The following is a 19997-nucleotide window of genomic DNA, read 5'->3' on the forward strand; positions in this document are numbered from 1 at the left end:
AGGATCAATTCAATGTCAGAGTCACAAACTGTAGGACCTCAGTACCATAGTGGCGACTCTAGGGGAATCATGTGAAGACTCTGAGCATCCTTATACAAAACTAAAGTAGTCATACTCATCTTTTTTTGTAAAAGGCCTTGAAATCTTTGGGTGAAAGCCTTATAAAGAATGCTAGGTAATATGATTCTCACCTGTCAAACCCAAACATGCACAGCATATGACATGCCATGAGGAAAACTCTGATTATTTGCTACAGTCCTTTCAAAACTGATCACATCCATCACTAAGCTCAGTAGCAGAGCAGGAAACTGCTTTCACTTTATGCTACAGTGCAAAACCAAAGCTGTGAGTGGTCAGAGCATGGGTTTCATCTGAGCTGCCAGCTCTTAGACCTCAAACCAGGATGATGTCTTGTATTGCCTACAAAAAGAAAAGAAAGCGTTCAGTGTTCTTATAACAAACATTTCTGTCCAGTCCTCTTAACTGGTAGAGACAGGAAAATCTACAGCTAACAGAGCAAAGTTATACAAAGCTCTCTAAAGAAGACCTGAAAAGGCATTCTTTAGAGAAACAGGTGTCTGTATATTCTACTCTGACCAAGGCTGCTGGGAATGAAGATTAGGCTCCAGTGAAGTCAGCTGATAACAAGAGAAAAAACAGTGTAAAGAAAAGAAGAATCAGGTCCAGAATGTTTCAAGCACTGATTATTTGGCAGCTAGTTCAGTGCTGGGAAAAGTCACTGAACTAACCCATTTCCAGAACAGTACCATAAACCCTTGGTTTGACAACATTAACAGAGGGACAAAAACATGGGCCTCTGCTAGATTTTATAAAACTACCCACTTAAGACAAGGAAAGCCAGATGTATGCAAGTATCCTGAAAAGAGGTACATGCATGAACATATGGCACAATATATAAGAGGCAAAAATGTGTTTTTCCACCTCTCTGTCCAAACTGATGCACAAACTGATGCAGCTGGACTCTTCTCCTTTCTTTTCTGGCAGACTGAAATGTCTGTGCAAGAAGTGACTCCTAAATTAAGGCTGCTTGACACTTTCCAGTATACAACTCTATTTTCAGCTGGTTATAATTTTCACTAAGCATTAAACACTTGGGCTGAAGTTTTTCACGCTGGAGGTCTGCTTCAGGATGCATTATTATGTCCTAAAATAGTTCAGCTAGAAATGGTTAGGTGTTTCCGAAAACAAGGCTCAGGGGCTGTATATAATTTTGCCTCTTTAAAACAAAAAGTCCATTTACTTTGTTAAAAAGTTTTCTTGACACAATACTTTGGGGCTGGGACTTGAAATTTGGTAGGGTTGTCACCTCGGTGAGATGCCCTTTGGCCCTCTTGTGAGGTGCACTTGTTGTTTGAGTGTCTTCTGAGGAACATGTTAGTGCTCCAGCTCAGTTCCTTGTCCGCACCAGGTACTTGTCCACACGTGAGACCTCCCGAAAGCAGAACAGATGAGCAGGGCCTTCTCCATCCCTGTCTCTCCTGAGTGTTTGGGGAGTCTTTGTGACTCTGGAACAGAGAACAGTAAGATCACTGCACTTGTGTTCTTCATGCTTCCCCAGCTGCCCAAGCAGCACAGAAGGGACAGAGGTAATAACCTGATTTTAGAGGTGACACCAGTGTAAGCAGGCCTTGGCTGCTCTTTCCATCGCCTCCAGCAGCCTGCCAGCACAGCTGTTTGCATGACAGCCTTGTGAATCAGAGGAGCAAAACCATTGCTGTCTCCCTCTCCGGTTCACCATAAGGCCATACCGTCAGCATTGCTGTCCCAGTGCAGGGGTGTGAAGAAGCCTCTAGCAAAGAGCAGAGCCCTGCACCAGTGAACTGCAGCCTCTGATGCCTTGCTGGGAGCAACAAGGTCACCTGCTGAAAACTCAGCAGGGATGCAAGAAGCAGGGCAGGAGGGGGAGAGAGGAATAAACGAAGGTGTGGGAAGAGGCAGAAGTACAGACTGCAGCAGGGAGGAGTAAAGCACAACAGAACTGCAGAGAGCAGGGAGAAAAATGGTAGAAAAGGAGAGAAGCAGAGGAGCCAGTGACAAATATCGCTTTCCCCAAGACACCTGGAGCACAACTCAGAATTTCTGAGCTTCAATTCTGCCAGAAAATAACTGCAAAACCTCTGGCAGAGTGTCCTTTTCTATGTGTCCCCCCACAACTCCACGGCAGACTACCACCAGCTTCTCTTTCAGCCTTTTGACATAAAAATACCAGTGCTGCTGAAGTAAGTTTTATGGGGGAAATAGTTTTCATGATTATTTTTGTTTCCATAAAAACGTTGCAAATTTTGTCCCAAACCTGCACTGGACTGAGTGTTAAAAGCTGCTCTTTTTCTATGCCTCAGGTTCATTTTGGCAGCCTGACAAAGTTTCCTGAAGCCCTCAGCTTACCTGCAGCCTGATGGAGCAAATGAAGCAAGATAAGACAGGCAGCAAGCTACCTCCAGGTTCACCTCCCTTCCTCAGAAATGTAGCACATGAATCATAAGGCATTTCCCTCCTTGACAGGGAACATGCATGGGGCAGGAACCCTTCCCAACTCAGGCTGGAAGCAAGAGTCAGTCAAGCTATCTGGGCAGGAAATACAGACTAAAAATTCCATCTTCCCACCATCTCCTCCGAAGCCCCACACAGGCCAGGAAAGTCACCAGCTCCAGGCATCAAGGGGGAAGGAGGGGTGGGGGGGAACATAACCAGAACCAGCATATGAACTGAACAGAGCTCCCTATCCCATTCTGAGACATTCTGTCAAATGAAAACCTCTAAAGCCTGGATCTGACAACATCTGCTCAGCCCTCCTTCTGGATAACAAGCTTYCTCTGGTGGCTGTAAGTAGTAGTCAGCCTTGGAGCTTAAGTAGCAGCAGTCACTGCTATAAATGTTTGGGGGTCCCTGTTCAAATCCCATTCATGGGAGAACCAGCAATTACAGATGCTTAATCTGTCTTTTATTTTTGCCAGTTAAATGTACAGCAGAAAGTTGATTTCCAAATTACCTTTAGAAAAACATTGTTAAAAAGTCAAATAGTCCAATGTAAGGAATGGTGGAACAGAGGTTGTCAGTGCAAGTTTACTGCATGCCTACAACAGGGGTAACGATGGTGCCATCTTTACTCCTGTCATTCCATATCCTTCCTGCCACTTTCAGCAGGCTGGATGTACACAAGGGCAGGATAACTCTGTGCTGCACAATCCTTTGGAAAGATTTTTTTTTTTTAATGTTTCACTTTGCAACCTAAATCATATTACTCTAATGTACTTTTGGCTACAGTAGAAATCATGCTGAGAAAATTCATCCCAAGAATGGAAGCTTATTGCTTACATCACTAAGCTAATCCCTCCTCTGCAGGGAGATATGGAATAGGCAATCCATCAGTCCCTTCTGAGCTGAAGTGACTGAAACATCATGCTCGTATAGTGACGCTAGTAGTGCCTCCTAATATTGCCGACAGCAGGCACTTCCCCAAATCCTTAAATTGAGCTAATCTGTAGGGAACATACAGATCTCACCAGAGATTTAAGCAGTTATGGCATTTTTGGATGCATTTTACCATGTACATCAGTGGGTGCTGAAAGAGCTAATGTAGGTTTTACTTTCCCACTAATCTCTAGAGCAAATACATTGCCTTAGGGAAGCCTAAACAACTTCTTCTAGCTGAGGGTATGGGCAGTTGCACTCTGTGCAGACTAAAGCACACCTGCACGTGTATTTCCAGACCAAACCTAAGAAGGACAGGTCAGATGGGTGGAAAAGATCTACTGGCCAAATGCTAGAAGCAGCATAGCCACAGAGGCTGCTTCTGCACCCTGCCTGTGGAGTGCAGCTGAGTTCTCACCACCTCCCCGAGAACAACACACTTTTTTGACTGTGCATAGGAGTAAAGGTACAACCCTGAAAAGTAACAAACATCCTCTTCTTCCTTCCGTACTTACCACCTGGTTGTGCTTAGAATACTAGCCTTCAGACTCTTGCAAGGATGGGAGATTGTCATACTCAGGCTACAAAGATAGGCGAAAGTCACCAGTCAGTTATTTGGCCAAGCACCCTTGTATGGGCTAGCCATTCTGCTTTGTATTCCCCCAGTAGGAAAGGAGTCACCCTATTTCATCCAAAGCATTTATTGCTGTGTCTACCATCAGACTGTAAGAACTCTGACATGCAGTCTGCTGTAATTCAGTAAACTTACTGTTTCAAAAACTTGGAAATATTTACCACAGTCAAATCAAAGGCTTTCAATAGGCCCAAAGCAAAATCCCAAATTTAAACAATCTGTATCTCAGTGTCAGGCAAGCACACATTTCTCTCATGGGCTGAGTCAAAAAAAAAAAAAAAGATCCCAACATCCTTCTGTCCCCCACCTACCCCTGTCAAACATTTAGGAAATGTAAACTTATGCCATTGTTTTTTGTTCCTTCTCTGATTTTTACTTCTATAAGAAATGTAAGTTTCTGATAATGTTAAACACTTGAGATAATGAGAACAAAACCAGAGCCTATTYTGAAGGACAAATACATTCTAGTTCCCTTCACCCAAACACGAAGAGGCCAGAAACTTAACTCTGTACTTCCTGTTATGAATGTCCTACAGTGACGACACTCAATGAAGTCTCTCTAAAGAAACAGAAGTGCTCAAATACTGCTTCTTCCCCTACTTATCAGGGGACCTTACAGATCCTCTACAATTCCTAAGTTGTTTCCACTTTCCCTGAATCCCCAAACTCAGAGATGAGTTGCAAACTTACCTCTAGAATTTCTTCAACCTCTGCTGTTTCTCATGACTAAGTTTGTCTAGTTTAGAAAGACTTTAATTCCACCCCACACACTCTCTTATGTTTTCCTTCCTCTTTTATTTGGGTTTCTCTTCCACAGCCTGCCCTCCCTTGTGTATAGTCTGGCCACTTCTTAGACAGGTGCCAGGGGTTATTTTTGCAGTTACAAGTACAATCTCTGGGCCCTACCAAACTTGCACACTGCCATCCCTCAGAGCTGAGCAGAATACAAAGCAGACTGAGCAACCTGCAGAACCTGGGGCAAGCTGTAGGTATTTCAGGCCCCCGAGAAAAAAATTCCGGATTTAAGAGGCACAGACTGCTGTCCTGCAGTCATCTCTCTTTTTTAAAAACAAGGAGCTGCAGTGCAAGTCTCAGCAGATCACCTCCACAACAGCATCAGATGCAAAGAGCTGTAGTTTATCTGTGGAATATAACAATGCCCTGTAAACAGGGTGTATAAGTTCTTCCTTCACATCACCGCTACCCAAGCAAGGGTGTATCAGGTGTGTCAGGTATCATTCCTAAATAACCTCTGCTTAGAGTTGAGGATGAGAGACAGTTAGGTCACTAATAACCATCCAGAATGGCCTTTACCAGTGAAAGGCTGGAATTAGACAGCCCGCAGTTTCACTAGTGTATCAGAAATTCATTCAAATAAGAACAACCCTACTAGCAAAGGGCAGAAAGCTGCAAGGCAAAGGTCAGATTTCTCCCCTTATAATTCCCTACACCTACCAGAAATCCTTATACCAGAGAAATGTAGCGAGGAAAGTAACAATGAGACCAGGAACAGCCTCACACTGAAAATCAGGCACATCAGAAGCTGTTGAATGTCTCTGCCAAGTAATAGTCGTACATCAGAGCTGCAAAAAAATAAAAAACATACTCTCAGACAAATACGGCATTTGAGAGACTCAGCCCATAAATATGCTCCACTGTGAGACAAGACAGACAGGAACTTGTTTTCTTCGGCCTGTGTTTCAGATTTCCAGGAAAAAACAAGGCTTATAAGGAAATATTGTCAATCAGGTGATACTCCTCCTCACCACTCAAAGTGATCTTTTGAAGTTATTGGGCAATTTTAACCACAGCTGATGAAGAGAGGGGCCTCAGAATGGCTTGGTTGTTTAAACTTCTGCAAAAACAGGCCCTGGATAGGAGAGAAATCCTAATCAGTGCCCCAAGCAAAAAGTCTCAAGTGTTTCACCCTTTATTAAGCATCAGGGAATCCACAAAACCCTCTTAAGATCCATATGAAACCAAGCTTCATTGGCTCTGCTGATGGATTCTTTTGTTTTGTTAAAGTGAAGGCAGGCCCAGGAAATGCAACACAGTATTTCTCACTTCTGTAAAAATGCTACTGCAAAGTCACTGCTGAGGTTTCTTTTAAAGAAGATTAATTAATCAGCTGGCCTTTCCCAGGTCAATGCTTTAATTTTCCCAGTCACCCTCTTCCTTATATCCAGCAACTGTGTCCTGAACTGCAGTGTCATCAGCTCCTCCCATTTATCCCTTGGTGATCTGCTGGCTTTATTTCCCTACAGCTCTAGCAGAAAGCTGTAGAGATAGGTTTGCCCTGTAAGAATAAGCCTGTGACAGCCATAGCCATCCCCGAAACTCATTGTGGTGCTACCTTTTTAAACAGGCACAAGACATGCCATTTGAAAAGTTCTTTTGAACATCCACAGAAAACATAATCAAAGTGCTTTGCTTTTTCAACACCCACAGTGTCCAATCTTCTCATCCTTCCAAGGCTGTATTTTGCTATAATGGAAATCAGCACCTTTAATGAAGTATTACACTTCATACACCTACACAGCAATTCCAGTAGGAGATCACAGCATGGGATAATGTAATCTGTAAAACAGATGTTAGTGGCAAAAGCATCAGCACAACTGTTAGCCCAAGCTGAAGTCTAACAGCACAAACTCTGAGGTCTTCATCTAATACCATGTGCTCTCATTTCACTGCTCCCTACTTTGCCCAAGACAGGACGGACAGACTATCACATGCTGTGCCCAAGTTCATTTCGTTAGCACATTTTGCTGTACCAGCCATCCCTTGTTTGGGAATCCAAGGCTACTGCTCTACTAGACAATATTAAAAGCCAAATAGCAATTTCTGCTCTGTTCTCTAACTGTACTGTAACTAATCGTCCTGTTCCCTACAGATAAGTCTCTTCGTGTGTACTCACACACAAAGTGTCTCAAGGAGTAGTCAAAATTTAAGAGGCTGAACCCTCCCACAGAGCCATCAAGGTGATAGGGAGAGTTACAGCATGTAACCTAAAAGAGCAATCCAAAGTCTACTCAATTGCATTTTAAAGCTGCAGTGAACTTGCTCCAGTCTGATAGCTTTTTAATAAATTCGCATCAGTAGCGTTCTTTATATCATAGGCTTTGGAGAAATTCATCTCCGACATCTCACGGCCTAAAGTTCTACCGAAATGAAGAGGTCAATGCAAATTTGAATAAGCCCCTCAGGCTGCATTATAGCAATACACTGATCCTTTGACCTCTGTTCTACAGCTGGTTATTGAAGTTGATAAGCTGTTAGTGCAGAAGGCTTCTCCCTAACAGACTTCTCTGTGTGCATACATGCAAACTGTCACAGAGTTCCAGAAATATAAATTCTCAGCTTCCAAGCCATTTCAGAAGCTAAAATTTCACATTTCTTGCAGAAGCTGGACTTTTGTTCAGCTTGCTGTTTTTGCAAAGACAAGAAAGTTTGTCACCCAGCATTCTATTAAATGAGCAATTTCCTGTTTTTATTTTCCTCTTTAAGAGCAGTAAATGAAAGGTTTTCAAGCGTCCTAGTGCTATGCATGAAGTTGTACTTAGCACCTTCCAAAATCAACAGTATACTCTTTAGCCCTTTAGCCACCCATTCAAAGAAAAACATCTACAGCTTATCATTGTACTGTAGAAACTCAATTATTTACTCAATTGAGACAATGGGATAGGTTATGTCATTCAGTTGACAGATTCCATGAAAATAAAAAATAACTGAAAAAGAATAGCAGATACCAGTTCAGGACAAAACATACTTTATTGTATTGTAATGTCAGAAGTACAAGAAGAGTACTGCAGAGGACCATGCTAATGGGACTTCTGGGGTTTGTGAAGGACAGAAGTACAAGATAATGGGGTTCTACTGTACCCAGTGCAAGAACTGATTCATTTGAGGCACAAGTACACTATTGTTTAAGCAGCTTGATTCAAGCACAGCTCTGGTATGTGATCTACTTTGTTTCCTTTCTATGTGACAATTCTACAGTAAAGCTACTTTTAAATTAGATAGGCAGTAGATTCAAGTCAGGGGTGTCCAAATTGCCACTAGGCAACCAAAAATAATTAAGAAAAAACTCTGCATAGTCACCCTCCACATTTTAGTTTTAATTATGGAGCTGTGGCTAATGAAGAAAAGTTATTCTGAAAGGTCAGAGCCCAGATGATTTTGTTTTTCTCTTATGTGTCTGAGTAACTTACTTCACGTKGACCACAATTTGTCTAAAGAGAAAAAAAATAAATGCATATCTTTAATAAAGAACTAACATTCAAATTAATTGCAGCCCTTGAGATCTTAACTTATGGCTTAAGACACAATGAAAATGTTTGGGCACCCTTGAGTTAAGTTAATGAAGAACATTTTTGCTAAAAGGCAAGCAAGATCACTATTTTAAACAGAGCTGACCTCTACAAGAAAAAAGCAGGAATCCAAGTCACTAGTCACAACTAGGCTTACATGTGCTGCTGCCCAGAAAGATAAAAATATAACATTACAATGAAAAGGTTCAACAAGGTTGAAAGAGATAAGAGTTTCAACACCAGAAGCAGCATTTGAAAACAAGCTGTTTAAGTTAATCTTTTCAAGAGATGCAGATTGCATACTCGATGCATGAACAAACATGCTGGCAATCTTCTCCTTTTACACAGCAGCTGTGTTTAACATAGGAAGTTCTGGGTTTAAAGAAAGCTCCTTGAAGAAGAATTAAGATTTGCAATTGCCTGTCTACTTAATGAGATTAGTAGAGATGAAAAAAGAAAAAAAATTACTACTGAAACAGTAGTTTCTCAGTGGATCCCTATCATTACAAACACAGCTTCTGATTTTAAGCAACGCAAGACTAAACAGACAACTATTATTTTATATTATTACTATGCTTATAAGTTACATCAGTTAAAAGAAAAAAAAGCCAAGCAGTTTTGCCCTATTTCAAAAAAAGTTTCCAATCAACACCAGTTTACATGGTGAATGGGACTTCACAAATAAATGAGGAATGGTGACATCTTTGGGTCAAGAACGACAAGAAATAATGGGCTCTGTGCTACCAATCAACCTCAACAAGAATATGGCACAAGGGCCAGCCCAAGCTGTACCAACACTGAACCTTTAGCACTCAACACAAATTCGGATCTCTTCACTTAAGCTAGCAAATCAGGTGAAAAGATTGGGTAAAAAAAAAAGAAAAAAAAGAAAAAACTTAAGCCAAAAATTGGAAGATACTTTTTAAAAAAATCTGTAGTTTTAAAATATCTTTATACTGACATCAGTTTGTGCAAACTAAAAAAACCCCATTGATTTCTCTCTGACAAAAGAAACCTCCCCAATATTTTCCTTTTAGCCCATTGTATCTGCAGATACAAACTCAGATCTAACAGATATAAATGCAAGAGAGAAAGTTACAGCATTTGCACAACATTCTTTCTACAAACAGCTGCTGGAGGGAAAGTAAAATATAAAAGGAATAAAGAAAGGAAGATTCCATCTGAAATTCACAATCTTTCCCACTCCGTAGTCCATGAATCCGACTCTGATGCTAAGGTGACAGTGTATGTAAGTAGATTTTTTTGTTGATTTTTATTATTTTTGAGTTTCAAATGAAGAAAACCCGAAGAGAGACTTGAGTCCCTTCAGGAATTGTCAGACGGAACATGCTCCTCAAATCCTTCACTTTCTCGGACCAAAGCTCTTTCCAGGATAACACGGCCTTCCTTGTAGCGCTGGCTGTCTTCGGTGGCAAATTCATAGATCCAACCCAGTTTGCTGTTGCAGTTCTTGCAGCTCACATCTCGAACCATGTGGCGGCCAGTGAGCATGACCCGATCCTGAACTTCACTGTATTGCAGATTTACCACCTGATAAAAATACACAGAGGATGGGCAATAGAAGGGATTAGTCTGCCTAGAGCAAAGCTTGAAAACAGCAGGCATGACTAGCAATATTTTAAAAGAAATGTCCAAGTAAAGAGCCTGAGGCACTGCACATGAACTGAGAACTGAAGTGTAATAGTCTGCAGCCCTTGAAAATCTCCTGCTTGAGAAGGTAACACCCTAAAGATGCCCTTTACAGGGATGTACAACCCTCACTGTTTAATTGATGGACATGAGATATTACCACAAAAGTTACGACAGTACTGCATTCAACTTTGGGTCAGAAATTACTAGTGTAATAGCTTATAAACTTCCCAATATTGAATCACTTTTAATATATCTCACCCATTACTAGCAACTGATGTGACCACTTATTTCCAGATATCAGAATTCAACTATTAAAAAAGGCATTTCTGAAAATTCTTGTAGTGTTTTTGAAATTATCATCTAAGAAAAGGGAAGGCTGAGTGGCTGAGAATGTAGGCACTACACAGACACATTTATCTTTTTACTATCTTGGCAATTTAAAATATACTTCTAACTTGTTTAGCAGCAAAACCACAGAACCAGGATGCATAACTGGCTGAAAAGTTGATGTTAGAACTATATCCAAACCGTCAGACACATTAGGATTGTGAAAGATGGAGTTATACTGCTTTAAGTTTTCCAGCTGACTGCTCCTGCTCTCTCCACTTCAGATGTATGCTTCTGCCCCCAGAAATAGAAGTATCAAACTTCTGTGATTAAAACCCACTATCTAACACAAAAAAATTGAATCCCAGGGTCCAGTGCTTATTGGACAAGAAAAGTCTGATTTATGGCTCTCTTTTATAGCTATGCAGCCTATCACTTACATATACATACTAATGACAGGGTTCAGCAAATACCAGAAAGTCCAAGGCAAACCATGGTTAACTGAAAATATTACTGATGCCTACATCGACTCTGCCAATGCAGGCTTTCAAGGAAAAAAAAAACAGAACAAAACACACCAATGATTATATGGCTAGAAACTTTATGAGAAAGTAAAGAAAGATCACCGTTTTTCAATGAGTCTAACCAACAAGTCTACATTGAAGGGTTAATAAACAATGCCACAATTCATTAAGAGTCATGACTTTCATATTTTCAACAATCAGTTGAATTCAATCAAACTTGATCAATAAAAAATAAGAAACTATGTGTTCATATAAAAATATGAACCCAGGTGTTATTGCCTGTAAAAGAGACTGTGTTTACCTAAAGTGGCCAAAATGCTGTTAATTTAAACATATTTTAGAAATGCAACAAAATATAATCTAGATCTTTTATTCATGAAATGAGCACAAAGCCCTTTGAAACTTAGATAAATGAAAGCTATTCTCACAGTGAATTTGAGGGTCTTATTTCAGAACTCAAGTCTCCAAAGATAAAACTACCTGCATTTTGGTGTGATGTCACTATATTTACAATCCCCTTTGGCGTCTTTTAGTATTACAGATAAACTTAGATAGTTTGCCATTCACAGTTAATGTCAAATTCGAAAATAAAGACAGTGTAATAGAAAAAAAAAATTAAATAATCATAATTGCACTACATTTTAGCCAAGAAGCATTTGATGACAGACTCATATCACACAAACTCATTTTTCAAAATCAAACAGTAGTTCCCTTTCGGCTTCTGACTTCTTACCAACCTTGTTAAAAAGAAAGGCTCTTCCTGTGGCCCCTGTAAAACGAGTAGAGATGAGCTCAGAACGATTGGTCAGAATTGTGTCGCAGTTTGCACAGGAGAACAGGCGAGTGCCACCAATATGATCCAGGAAAATTCTTCCCATTTTCAGAACTTATGTAAGTTTATATTCAAGACCTGAAAGCAAAAAGAAACATCACATACATGTTAAAAAAAAAAAAAAAAGTACTTTGCAGAACATCCTACAAAGTAGTTCAGCTAATGATTGCAGAGATACTTTTGTATATGAATTACTGAACATATAGACTGCAATCATCCTTTCTGTTTTTCCATCAAGGTTAAGAAACACAGAACTTAAACAAAGCAAGAAGTTCTTTCCTAAAACTGACCATCTTACCAGTAAGATGACACACCTAGATGGAAGCTAGTTACGTTAAACAAGGGAAACATGAATTCAAACACATAAAACATATTTCAGACATTCAGAGCCCTGTCTCCTACGGAACCATATGGTCCTTATACTCAAAAGCTTCTGTTTCTTCCCTATGTTCTTTGCCTCTAACACTGAAATTCCATTCCAGTATATTCCCCAAAGACTTACCCATCTTAGTCAGCACTGGGAAATGAAGCACTGAGAAGTACATTGAGTCAGCAAGACAATTACAGTTTAATTTTCCCAGGTCACCCCCTCCCCCCTTTTTTAATATACGCTTAATTTTGTCACTTTCCCTCAGCATGGCTCAATTTATCACATGCAACCACACAGCAACACCATCCAAGATGCTTTAGTCTTCTAGCATAGCATACTGGGCTGTGGTATTTAACTGCTTAACTGCTGATTAAAAACTTGACCCCATTGGTTTCATATACACACCAACACAGATAAGGTCTAGATGCTATTTCTCATAAGGAACAGCCCACAAAAATCCTTACAATCAAACAACTTTACATACAACCAACTAAAGCTGTCTAATCTACATGTTAAATATTGGTGTCATTTACCCAAGCAAATTCCAAAGCCTCTTTATTAGCATAAATCAACAACCCTTCTGACCAGAAAAAGACAGCTTGGAAAGTTTACAGCACCAGAACTGAAGTACCTGACAAATAAGCCTCTTTGCTGGTCAGGAAAATTAAAGCATCTCAGCAGCTTTAAACCAACTAATATAAATTACTAAAAGTTAGCTACTAAGTAGGCACAGAACATGTCAGATAACTGAAAATTTAAATCACAAAGGATGAAGTAACATGACAAAGGAATTAAATGATTATGTCATTTCCACTTTAACCTCAAAAAAGTTTTATGACTAAACATCTATATTTAAACAAGTTAAATATACCTCCATTTATGTTTCAAATGTGGAGTCAGGAAAGAATATTTTCTGCTTTTTCCATGCACAGCAATACAAAGTAAATCTGACACATTGCAATATGAAAGTTGTGTGGGTTTTATTTTTCAAAGGAGGAGACAGTGTGCTGTTCATAGAGAAATTCATCAAGTTCTGTACTCATCAAGTTGAGTATTCTATGTCAAATGCCTTGAGAAAGGCAGATATTTAAGTTAATCCCATTTCAAGTCCTAAAGGATCCACTTCTTAATGTTTACTCTGACACGCACAAAGCAAAGTATAAAAAGTATAAAGTGTAAGTATAAAATTTAAAATAGCATTCTTACATTTAAAAAAATCATATAAATCACTGACATAAATAATGATATTCCAATTGCTTTATTTCACCACTTTGTTTTCTTACCATTTATTTGGCAATGAAAACTGTTCATAATATTGAATAGCACAATTTTAATACAAGTTTCTTGCATTCAGATTTTTTCCAATCACTTTCTATTAAGTCTTCTGTTTGAAGGACACAAACCCATTGCTCTTCTTGAAGTGGACACATGAAACAAGTCTTGAGTTTGATAAAATATTTCAAACATTTTGCTGTGTGGGGGCAATATTTCCTTGTGACTCCACTCAGAATATTTATTCTTCARTTTCTTTTTACATAATAACTTTCTAATATGGCTTTATCTTTCCAAGGTAGCAGGTGTGGGCAAAAGAAAAAAATTAAAACAATAATGGTGACAGCATGGAAGAAAAAATCAACTCACGGTAAGTGTGAATAATTGAATATCAGTAAAAGTCTCCAGCCAGAAGAAACCACATATGCAAGCAATAAAAGCAATTGTGTGGACAGATATGCCCATAAGGCATTTGGCTTAACTCCATGTGCCATTCTTACTAGTTTGGGATAATGTTATTTGTATGTTGATTGTACTGTGGATAAAAAAAAATTGTAAATTATTGTAAATGTGGAATCAACATCCAAAGGGGTGTTTCTTTTAGAGTCAACCCAATGCTGACCCTGTCAGTACTTTTAGAAGCTAACTTAGAGCAAGTACAAAAATCCTATCTTTTTACAAAGAGTAACACAAACACTAAACCTGGTAAATCATGAAAACAGATCCATTACATAGACTAATCCAGCAAAGTATGCAAATTCCAGATATAAATCTTAACAGCTAAAATGTAAAGACATCACATATCTAAAAATACAATTCATGTTACTGCACCCTGAAAAGCAGTAACCCAAAGACACCTGGAAACAAAAAAGTTAAATAAAAAGTTAAATACTTCAGAAAAGAGAGTATAATTCTTGCAAATATAAGCAAGTTAAAAGTCAAAGTGACATATAAAGATTGTATTACTTCTGCATATGGCATTATACATGGACTGTGACCAAAGTGTTGAACCCCAAAGATGTTGAAAATTAAAATAAATGCATAAAAAACATATCCAAAGATTTGAGGGATGAAAAATTTGCTTAGTGATACAAGGCCTAAAATGCTCAATTATTTAYATCATCCCAAAGAGCTAAAAGTAACCTAATCAAGTATCTAAACAAGAAAGAAAATTTCAATAAGACTTGGGTTCTAACAGAAAAGCAAAATGAGATTCACTTGATGGTAGCATAAATGTGGGAGAGTTCAGACTAAGGTTATGGCAGAATCTAACAGACTAATCAGCACTGAAAGTTTTCTACAGAATACAGTGCATGAGAAAGAAAATGCCTTTTTTGAAAAAAAAAAAAGTTACACATTTAAAAGTTTAGAAAATAAAAGTTCTACTATTTGCATTATAGCAAAGAGTCAAAGTAGTTTTTAGAAGTCTCTTAAAATACAGTCAAAGTTTAATTTAATCCCACTAGAACTTCTAACATTTAAAATAACCTCTGTGCTTACCTTCCCTATCATAGATTTCAGCTAAAATAGATAATGACCTAGAATTCCTATCATTAACTCCAGGTTCTGATTGTTACAGTATTTCAACGGCTCTGTAAGAATCCTACTGAAGTGTTATAAAACTAGCCACCTTTACATTAGTCTTTATATTACTGCTCACAGTTGTAAAAAGTGGGAAAATAGTAAGTTACAGAACGACTGCTAATAAGGCAACCTCAAAACAATGCATTTAATTGTGACTTTTGCAGACAAGCTAACAAGGAACTTATGCTTTTTCCTCTCATACAAGGAAGAAAAGTGAACTTCGATGTGGGCTCTTTTTTTTCCTGTTCTTTTTTTAAGCCAAAACCAGAATATTCACTTATAAGACCAGTCCAGAAGGTACTGTTGTCCTCATATGCGACAACCCTGAATCCCATAAGGTATACTTAGTGTACACTGAAACAACACAGTAGAAGCACAGCAGAACAAGAGAAAGCTATTTTCCATTGCTCCCAAGCTCATATCCCTTATATACTGAATTGGTTTGTAAAAAGTCACCCGAGATAACCATGTAATTTCTTTCCTCCAGTTTCCACTTCCCATGTAAAACATGTGGGTGTCTATTTATGTTCACACATATATAAATGATCTGGAAAAAAAAAGCCACTTATAGGCAGCTTTTATAGGCAGTGGGAAGGCTCTCTCTAATGAAAAAAAACAGAGAATTGCGAAAAATTAAAGCATTTTTAACATTTAAGATCCTCCAATTAGGGGGAAGAAAATACAAGAAGCGCATATACCAAATTCAGCTACTCTTTATACTTAAAAACAGTGCAATTGGCTGAGATATTCTGCATTGGCTGAGAGCACCAGTCAAATTTCCTATTGCTATCTACAACCCCAGAAAGTGGCACTATCATATCACACCAATTCCATCATGCTGCTAGGAGAATTTTCCAAAAGCAGTGGACAGTAACCTCACAAAACCAAAGGCTGAGGAAGGAACAGAATTTTTTGGCCCATGATTTCTTCTTCAGAGTCAACTAAATATTCTTTGCTGGATAAATGGCAGTGATGAAGTCCTAGTGATCCTGCCCTCATGCAGATTCCCAAACGCAAGCCTGAATATTAAATTAATGGATCCCATGTAAAAAAGGCAGACTTATTACCTCCACTAATGGGATATAAAGCATCTACCACTTTCCATGTCCACACAGTTCGAGGAAACAGGCACTTTATGAACTGAAAGCAGACATCACTGTGTCATTAGTCAGCATCCTAAACAGCACTATCAGCTTGCATCCTTGACAGTATCTTTAGCAGATCAATGACAGCTCATATCACCTGATTATTAAGGCTTGCTGACAGTACATTATTTTCACATTACAAACCTTGATACCACTCCTCAGTCACATTGTACACATTTCCTGCCTGCATGCTTCTCCCAGTAAACACACGAAAGAAAACACAAGCACAATGGCTGTGTACCCATAATACCTATTTCCAGTGCAGTGCTCCCAAACAGCCACGCATCTTTCAGTGCTTAYTTTTACAGCACTGAGCAACAACTGTCAAACAGCTGACATTTAGCAACTTAAATTTCACCACTATCTGCACAGAGAGCTCAAGGCACCCGAAGCACTACTTGGTTTGTATTTGTACTACCTAATCTGCCTACCTTTAAAAGCAACACACAACAAAAAACTAATGCAAAAAAAAATATTAACATTTTTTAAACTAACAGTCAGTGTTTTCTTTCTCAGAAAGAGAATCTCCTGAAGACACAGAACCATCAATGGCTGGGAAAGCTGGCACCTTCCATACACACACTGGACTGCGGATATCAGGAGTCTCAGTGTTGCTTCAGCACCATCTACTGCATCCCAAATCTACAACAGAAAACAGCTGCTAGTTAAGAGATACAAAGCTATGATAGACTCTGTTTCTCCATCTCTCTAACTAAAAGCATTTACCTTTGCATGGTGAGCCAACAATCACTATATCCTACTTGAAAAATGGTGCTGTACTCCCCTAGGTAGGGTAAGACACTGCGAAGATGGACTTACTCTGGAACCAGGCTTAAACTTCACCTCAGGAACAAGGTTTGAGCTTCACCTTCTCATCTCAGAGACAAAGGAAAGAGGGAAAAGAATAATTAGCCCAGCTACACAAGACTACACATTAAAGAATCACTGGATGAGCAAAATAATAAAACTTGCTCTTTACCTCCTCAGGTGTCTGCTGCTCATAAGTGGGGGTGCATCTGAAGATACACGCCCAGTCAGTCTGTTAGCAGGTCTGAGATTCAGCAGTGTTCCACTATGACTTCCGCAACTATTGAAGCAAGCAAGGCCTGACCTCCGGCCTCTGCCTACATGCAGAATTTTTTTTATAAGAAAGCACTGCACGTAGCCAAAAGTGAAGAAAGCAAGCAAATTGGTGCAGTACACCACATTCATTAGAACCATCCAGCTACTATAGGAAACTGCACAAGGAATTTAATAGAGTAAATGACTGAAGAGTCTTTGACAAAGTAATGAATGCTGTGCCCAGATGCAGTGCACCATGCTCACCTAGAGCAGGATGCCCTACATGACAGAACTGCATCAGTAAAGTTACAATAGTATAATTTTCTAGTGCAGACTGGCTCTTTCTCACGTAAAGTGAAAGACTGGCATATGGATATTGGCATTTAAATATGATAATATATATTGGTCTATGGAAATACTATACAGATTAATTTGTTTCAAAAGTTTACAGATAGCAGAGCAATACTGACAGGTGCCCCTTTCTAATTAATAGTGCCCCCATATCTGAGCTTTTCACACACTGTAACTGACATCCTCACAATACTCTTGCTAGATAAGATATACAAGTATTACTTTACAAATAGTATCAAACATCAGACTCAGATTAAGTTCTTTTCTCAGTACTACACAAAGGGTTCAAAGCTAGCAACTATTTCTGTCTCCTCAATTCCAGATCTCCTTTTCCTCCCTTAATTCCTCAACTGTTTTTAAGAAACCTGTATTTCCTGGTTTTGTAATAAACTTATTCTCATGTTAATTACACAGATAAGATGATTTTAGCCTATTAATCCATTCGGCAACTTTCACAAAGTTGAACTAATTCAGATTTTCCGTTTTCATTAATTTTAGTATCCAAAGTATACAAGTGTTCATCTGAAGACACCAAGAGTTTAATGAGTCATGAAAAAAACCAACAAAAAAACAGTAAGTCAACTTTAAATAAAATGGCAAAAAGACAACGACCATCCATATTTCTACGCAAACTACACCCACTGACAGAAAGGTTGCAGATATACCTAGTGCATCTCAGCAAGAAATTCTTATACCAACTGGGAAATTCCCAAATGCTCCAAAATTAAAGGAGCTTTGCTACCAAGCGTTCACAATGTACAGGTAATTCATCTGTATTTTAAATAAGATTTGAAGTTAAACCTTGCTTAAGGGAGTCAGGCATTTCAACAGGAGCTGAGCATCTCAAGATTTCAACATAGGTCCTGTGTAAGTAAACAACCATTAACTGATGATCTAACTTGGGTAACACTACTTTAAACTTGTGATGACTACCAGCAGAGGGAACACTAAAAAGAAAAAAAACCCACACATATACAGCTCTCAGCTAGTCTGTCAGATGACAAGTAACAAATCTCATCCGTTCTTGTCATCTTCTTTACTGGGCTGTAAGGTGCAATTTCTTTTATCCTCACACACTTGGTAGCCATTTCTGAAACCTACCCATCATCGTTATTAAAATTTTATAATTATATATAAACAATTAATCTTGTTTGCTATAAGTTAATTACTTTGAAAACTAAGGAAGGGAAGGTAACAGATAACAGAAGCGTCCAAATAATATTTTAAACACTAGTATTTGGGGGGGGGGGGAGCAATGCTTAAAAGTGACAAAACAACACTTGAATTCAACTATACAGAATGAGTTTATACACATCAGGTTTATAATGACTACAGTTATATAACTGAAGCAGCAACATGAGGGAGTCTTTACAATCATAATGCAAGTCTCCTTCTGCTGTCAGTTTAAATGTTAGTTATACTAATGGTTTATGTATTGACATTAGTTACCAACATCAAAAGTTGCTCTGTAACACCTACCACTGAGCCAAGTCATGCCCTGTGTTTCTCTCTCATGAGATTTGTATACTTACTTTATTTCTTTACTCTAACCATAACATTGTGTTTATTGTTTAAAGAAGATATAGTGATAGAACTTAGTAAATATTTCTTTATTATTTCAAAATAAAATCTTTTTCTTAAATAAGCATGCTGTATTAATCAAAACTGTAACTACTTCTTTATTCCAGGTGAGGTCTGTATACAGAATAACACAAAAACAGATGAGTCTTTACATTCATTTTTGCTCTGACTAAAATCTCTTTCAAAGTGAGAAGTGCTTGCCAAGTATTTCAGTTTCCTGGGAATCCACGTTTTCACAGGAAAATTCCATCCCAAAAGATGACAGACGAAGCCGGATAATTACTGAAAGAACAGTAAGCATCTTCATAAGCAAAGAGCTACCATTCGAGTTCTGAAAATGGGCTTCCTGCAAGAGAGACGCCTATCAGACAAGGACACGGGGCTTACTTAGGGCTGCTTCACAGATGAATAAATCTTCAAGAAGGAGTGAACAAACAACACCATTTAATCGGCAAGAAAGAAGAGACAGACGTTTAAAGCAACACAGCTACTTGCCTTGCGCCAGTACGGCAACTGTCTCTCCGCAGACCTACGGTAACCACAGGGCTCCTGGCAAAGGGCGAGAGAAGGAAATACTCCCATATTCGGCGAACTGCAGAATTAGCGCCTACCTTGACTGCATGAAGAATAATCTATCTCAATAGCATTCAGAGTTTGAAAAGATTAAAGCGATGAAGTACAGCCTTGAGATCAAATTGAGACAACTGCCCTGAAAAATACCATCCGCTTCCCTGCGCGGATTCAAACCATCTTAGAAGCAGGCAGCGACACGAAGCATCACCGCGAGGCAGTGGCGGGCTAGGGGAGGGCCGGGGGCAGGCAGAGAAACGGCCAGGTGTTGTTTAACGGACCCAGAGGGGCTACCATCAACGGCAACAACTGCACGAAGCAGCTCGCACTGAGCGCCAGCGCCGGGGCTGCCG

At 39.0% G+C, this 19997-nt stretch overlaps 1 protein-coding gene and 1 long non-coding RNA gene across 4 annotated transcripts in view; both read right to left on the minus strand.

The window, feature by feature from the left end:
• LOC112974940 overlaps window positions 1–4005 on the minus strand; it is a 7245-nt gene extending 3240 nt beyond the window's left edge. The window contains exons 1-2 of one of the 2 annotated variants that reach the window (XR_003256428.1): window positions 3948–4005; window positions 192–420 (exon numbers count right to left, since the gene is read on the minus strand). This is a non-coding gene — a long non-coding RNA (uncharacterized LOC112974940). Of the gene's footprint in view, window positions 1–191; window positions 421–1327; window positions 1499–3947 lie in introns of those variants that run through there. The other variant, XR_003256427.1, reaches the window with a different exon arrangement.
• A 3810-nt stretch (window positions 4006–7815) lies between these two features.
• On the minus strand, window positions 7816–19591 carry YPEL5 (yippee like 5). 2 transcript variants are annotated; one of them, XM_026084458.1, is made up of 4 exons: window positions 16807–16899; window positions 16576–16722; window positions 11615–11787; window positions 7816–9924 (listed from the first exon to the last, which is right to left on the minus strand). In XM_026084458.1, exons 3-4 carry the CDS (start codon window positions 11753–11755, stop codon window positions 9700–9702), a joined length of 366 nt encoding a protein of 121 aa, XP_025940243.1. In that variant the 5' UTR covers window positions 11756–11787; window positions 16576–16722; window positions 16807–16899; the 3' UTR covers window positions 7816–9699. The 2 variants fall into 2 exon arrangements, with proteins under 2 accessions (XP_025940243.1, XP_025940244.1); XM_026084459.1 differs by lacking the exons at window positions 16576–16722; window positions 16807–16899 and adding an exon at window positions 19570–19591.
• Window positions 19592–19997: the final 406 nt, after the last annotated feature.

The sequence above is a fragment of the Apteryx rowi genome, unplaced genomic scaffold, assembly GCF_003343035.1.
Source record: "Apteryx rowi isolate R43461 unplaced genomic scaffold, aptRow1 scaffold_64, whole genome shotgun sequence".
NCBI classification, from domain to species: domain Eukaryota; kingdom Metazoa; phylum Chordata; class Aves; order Apterygiformes; family Apterygidae; genus Apteryx; species Apteryx rowi.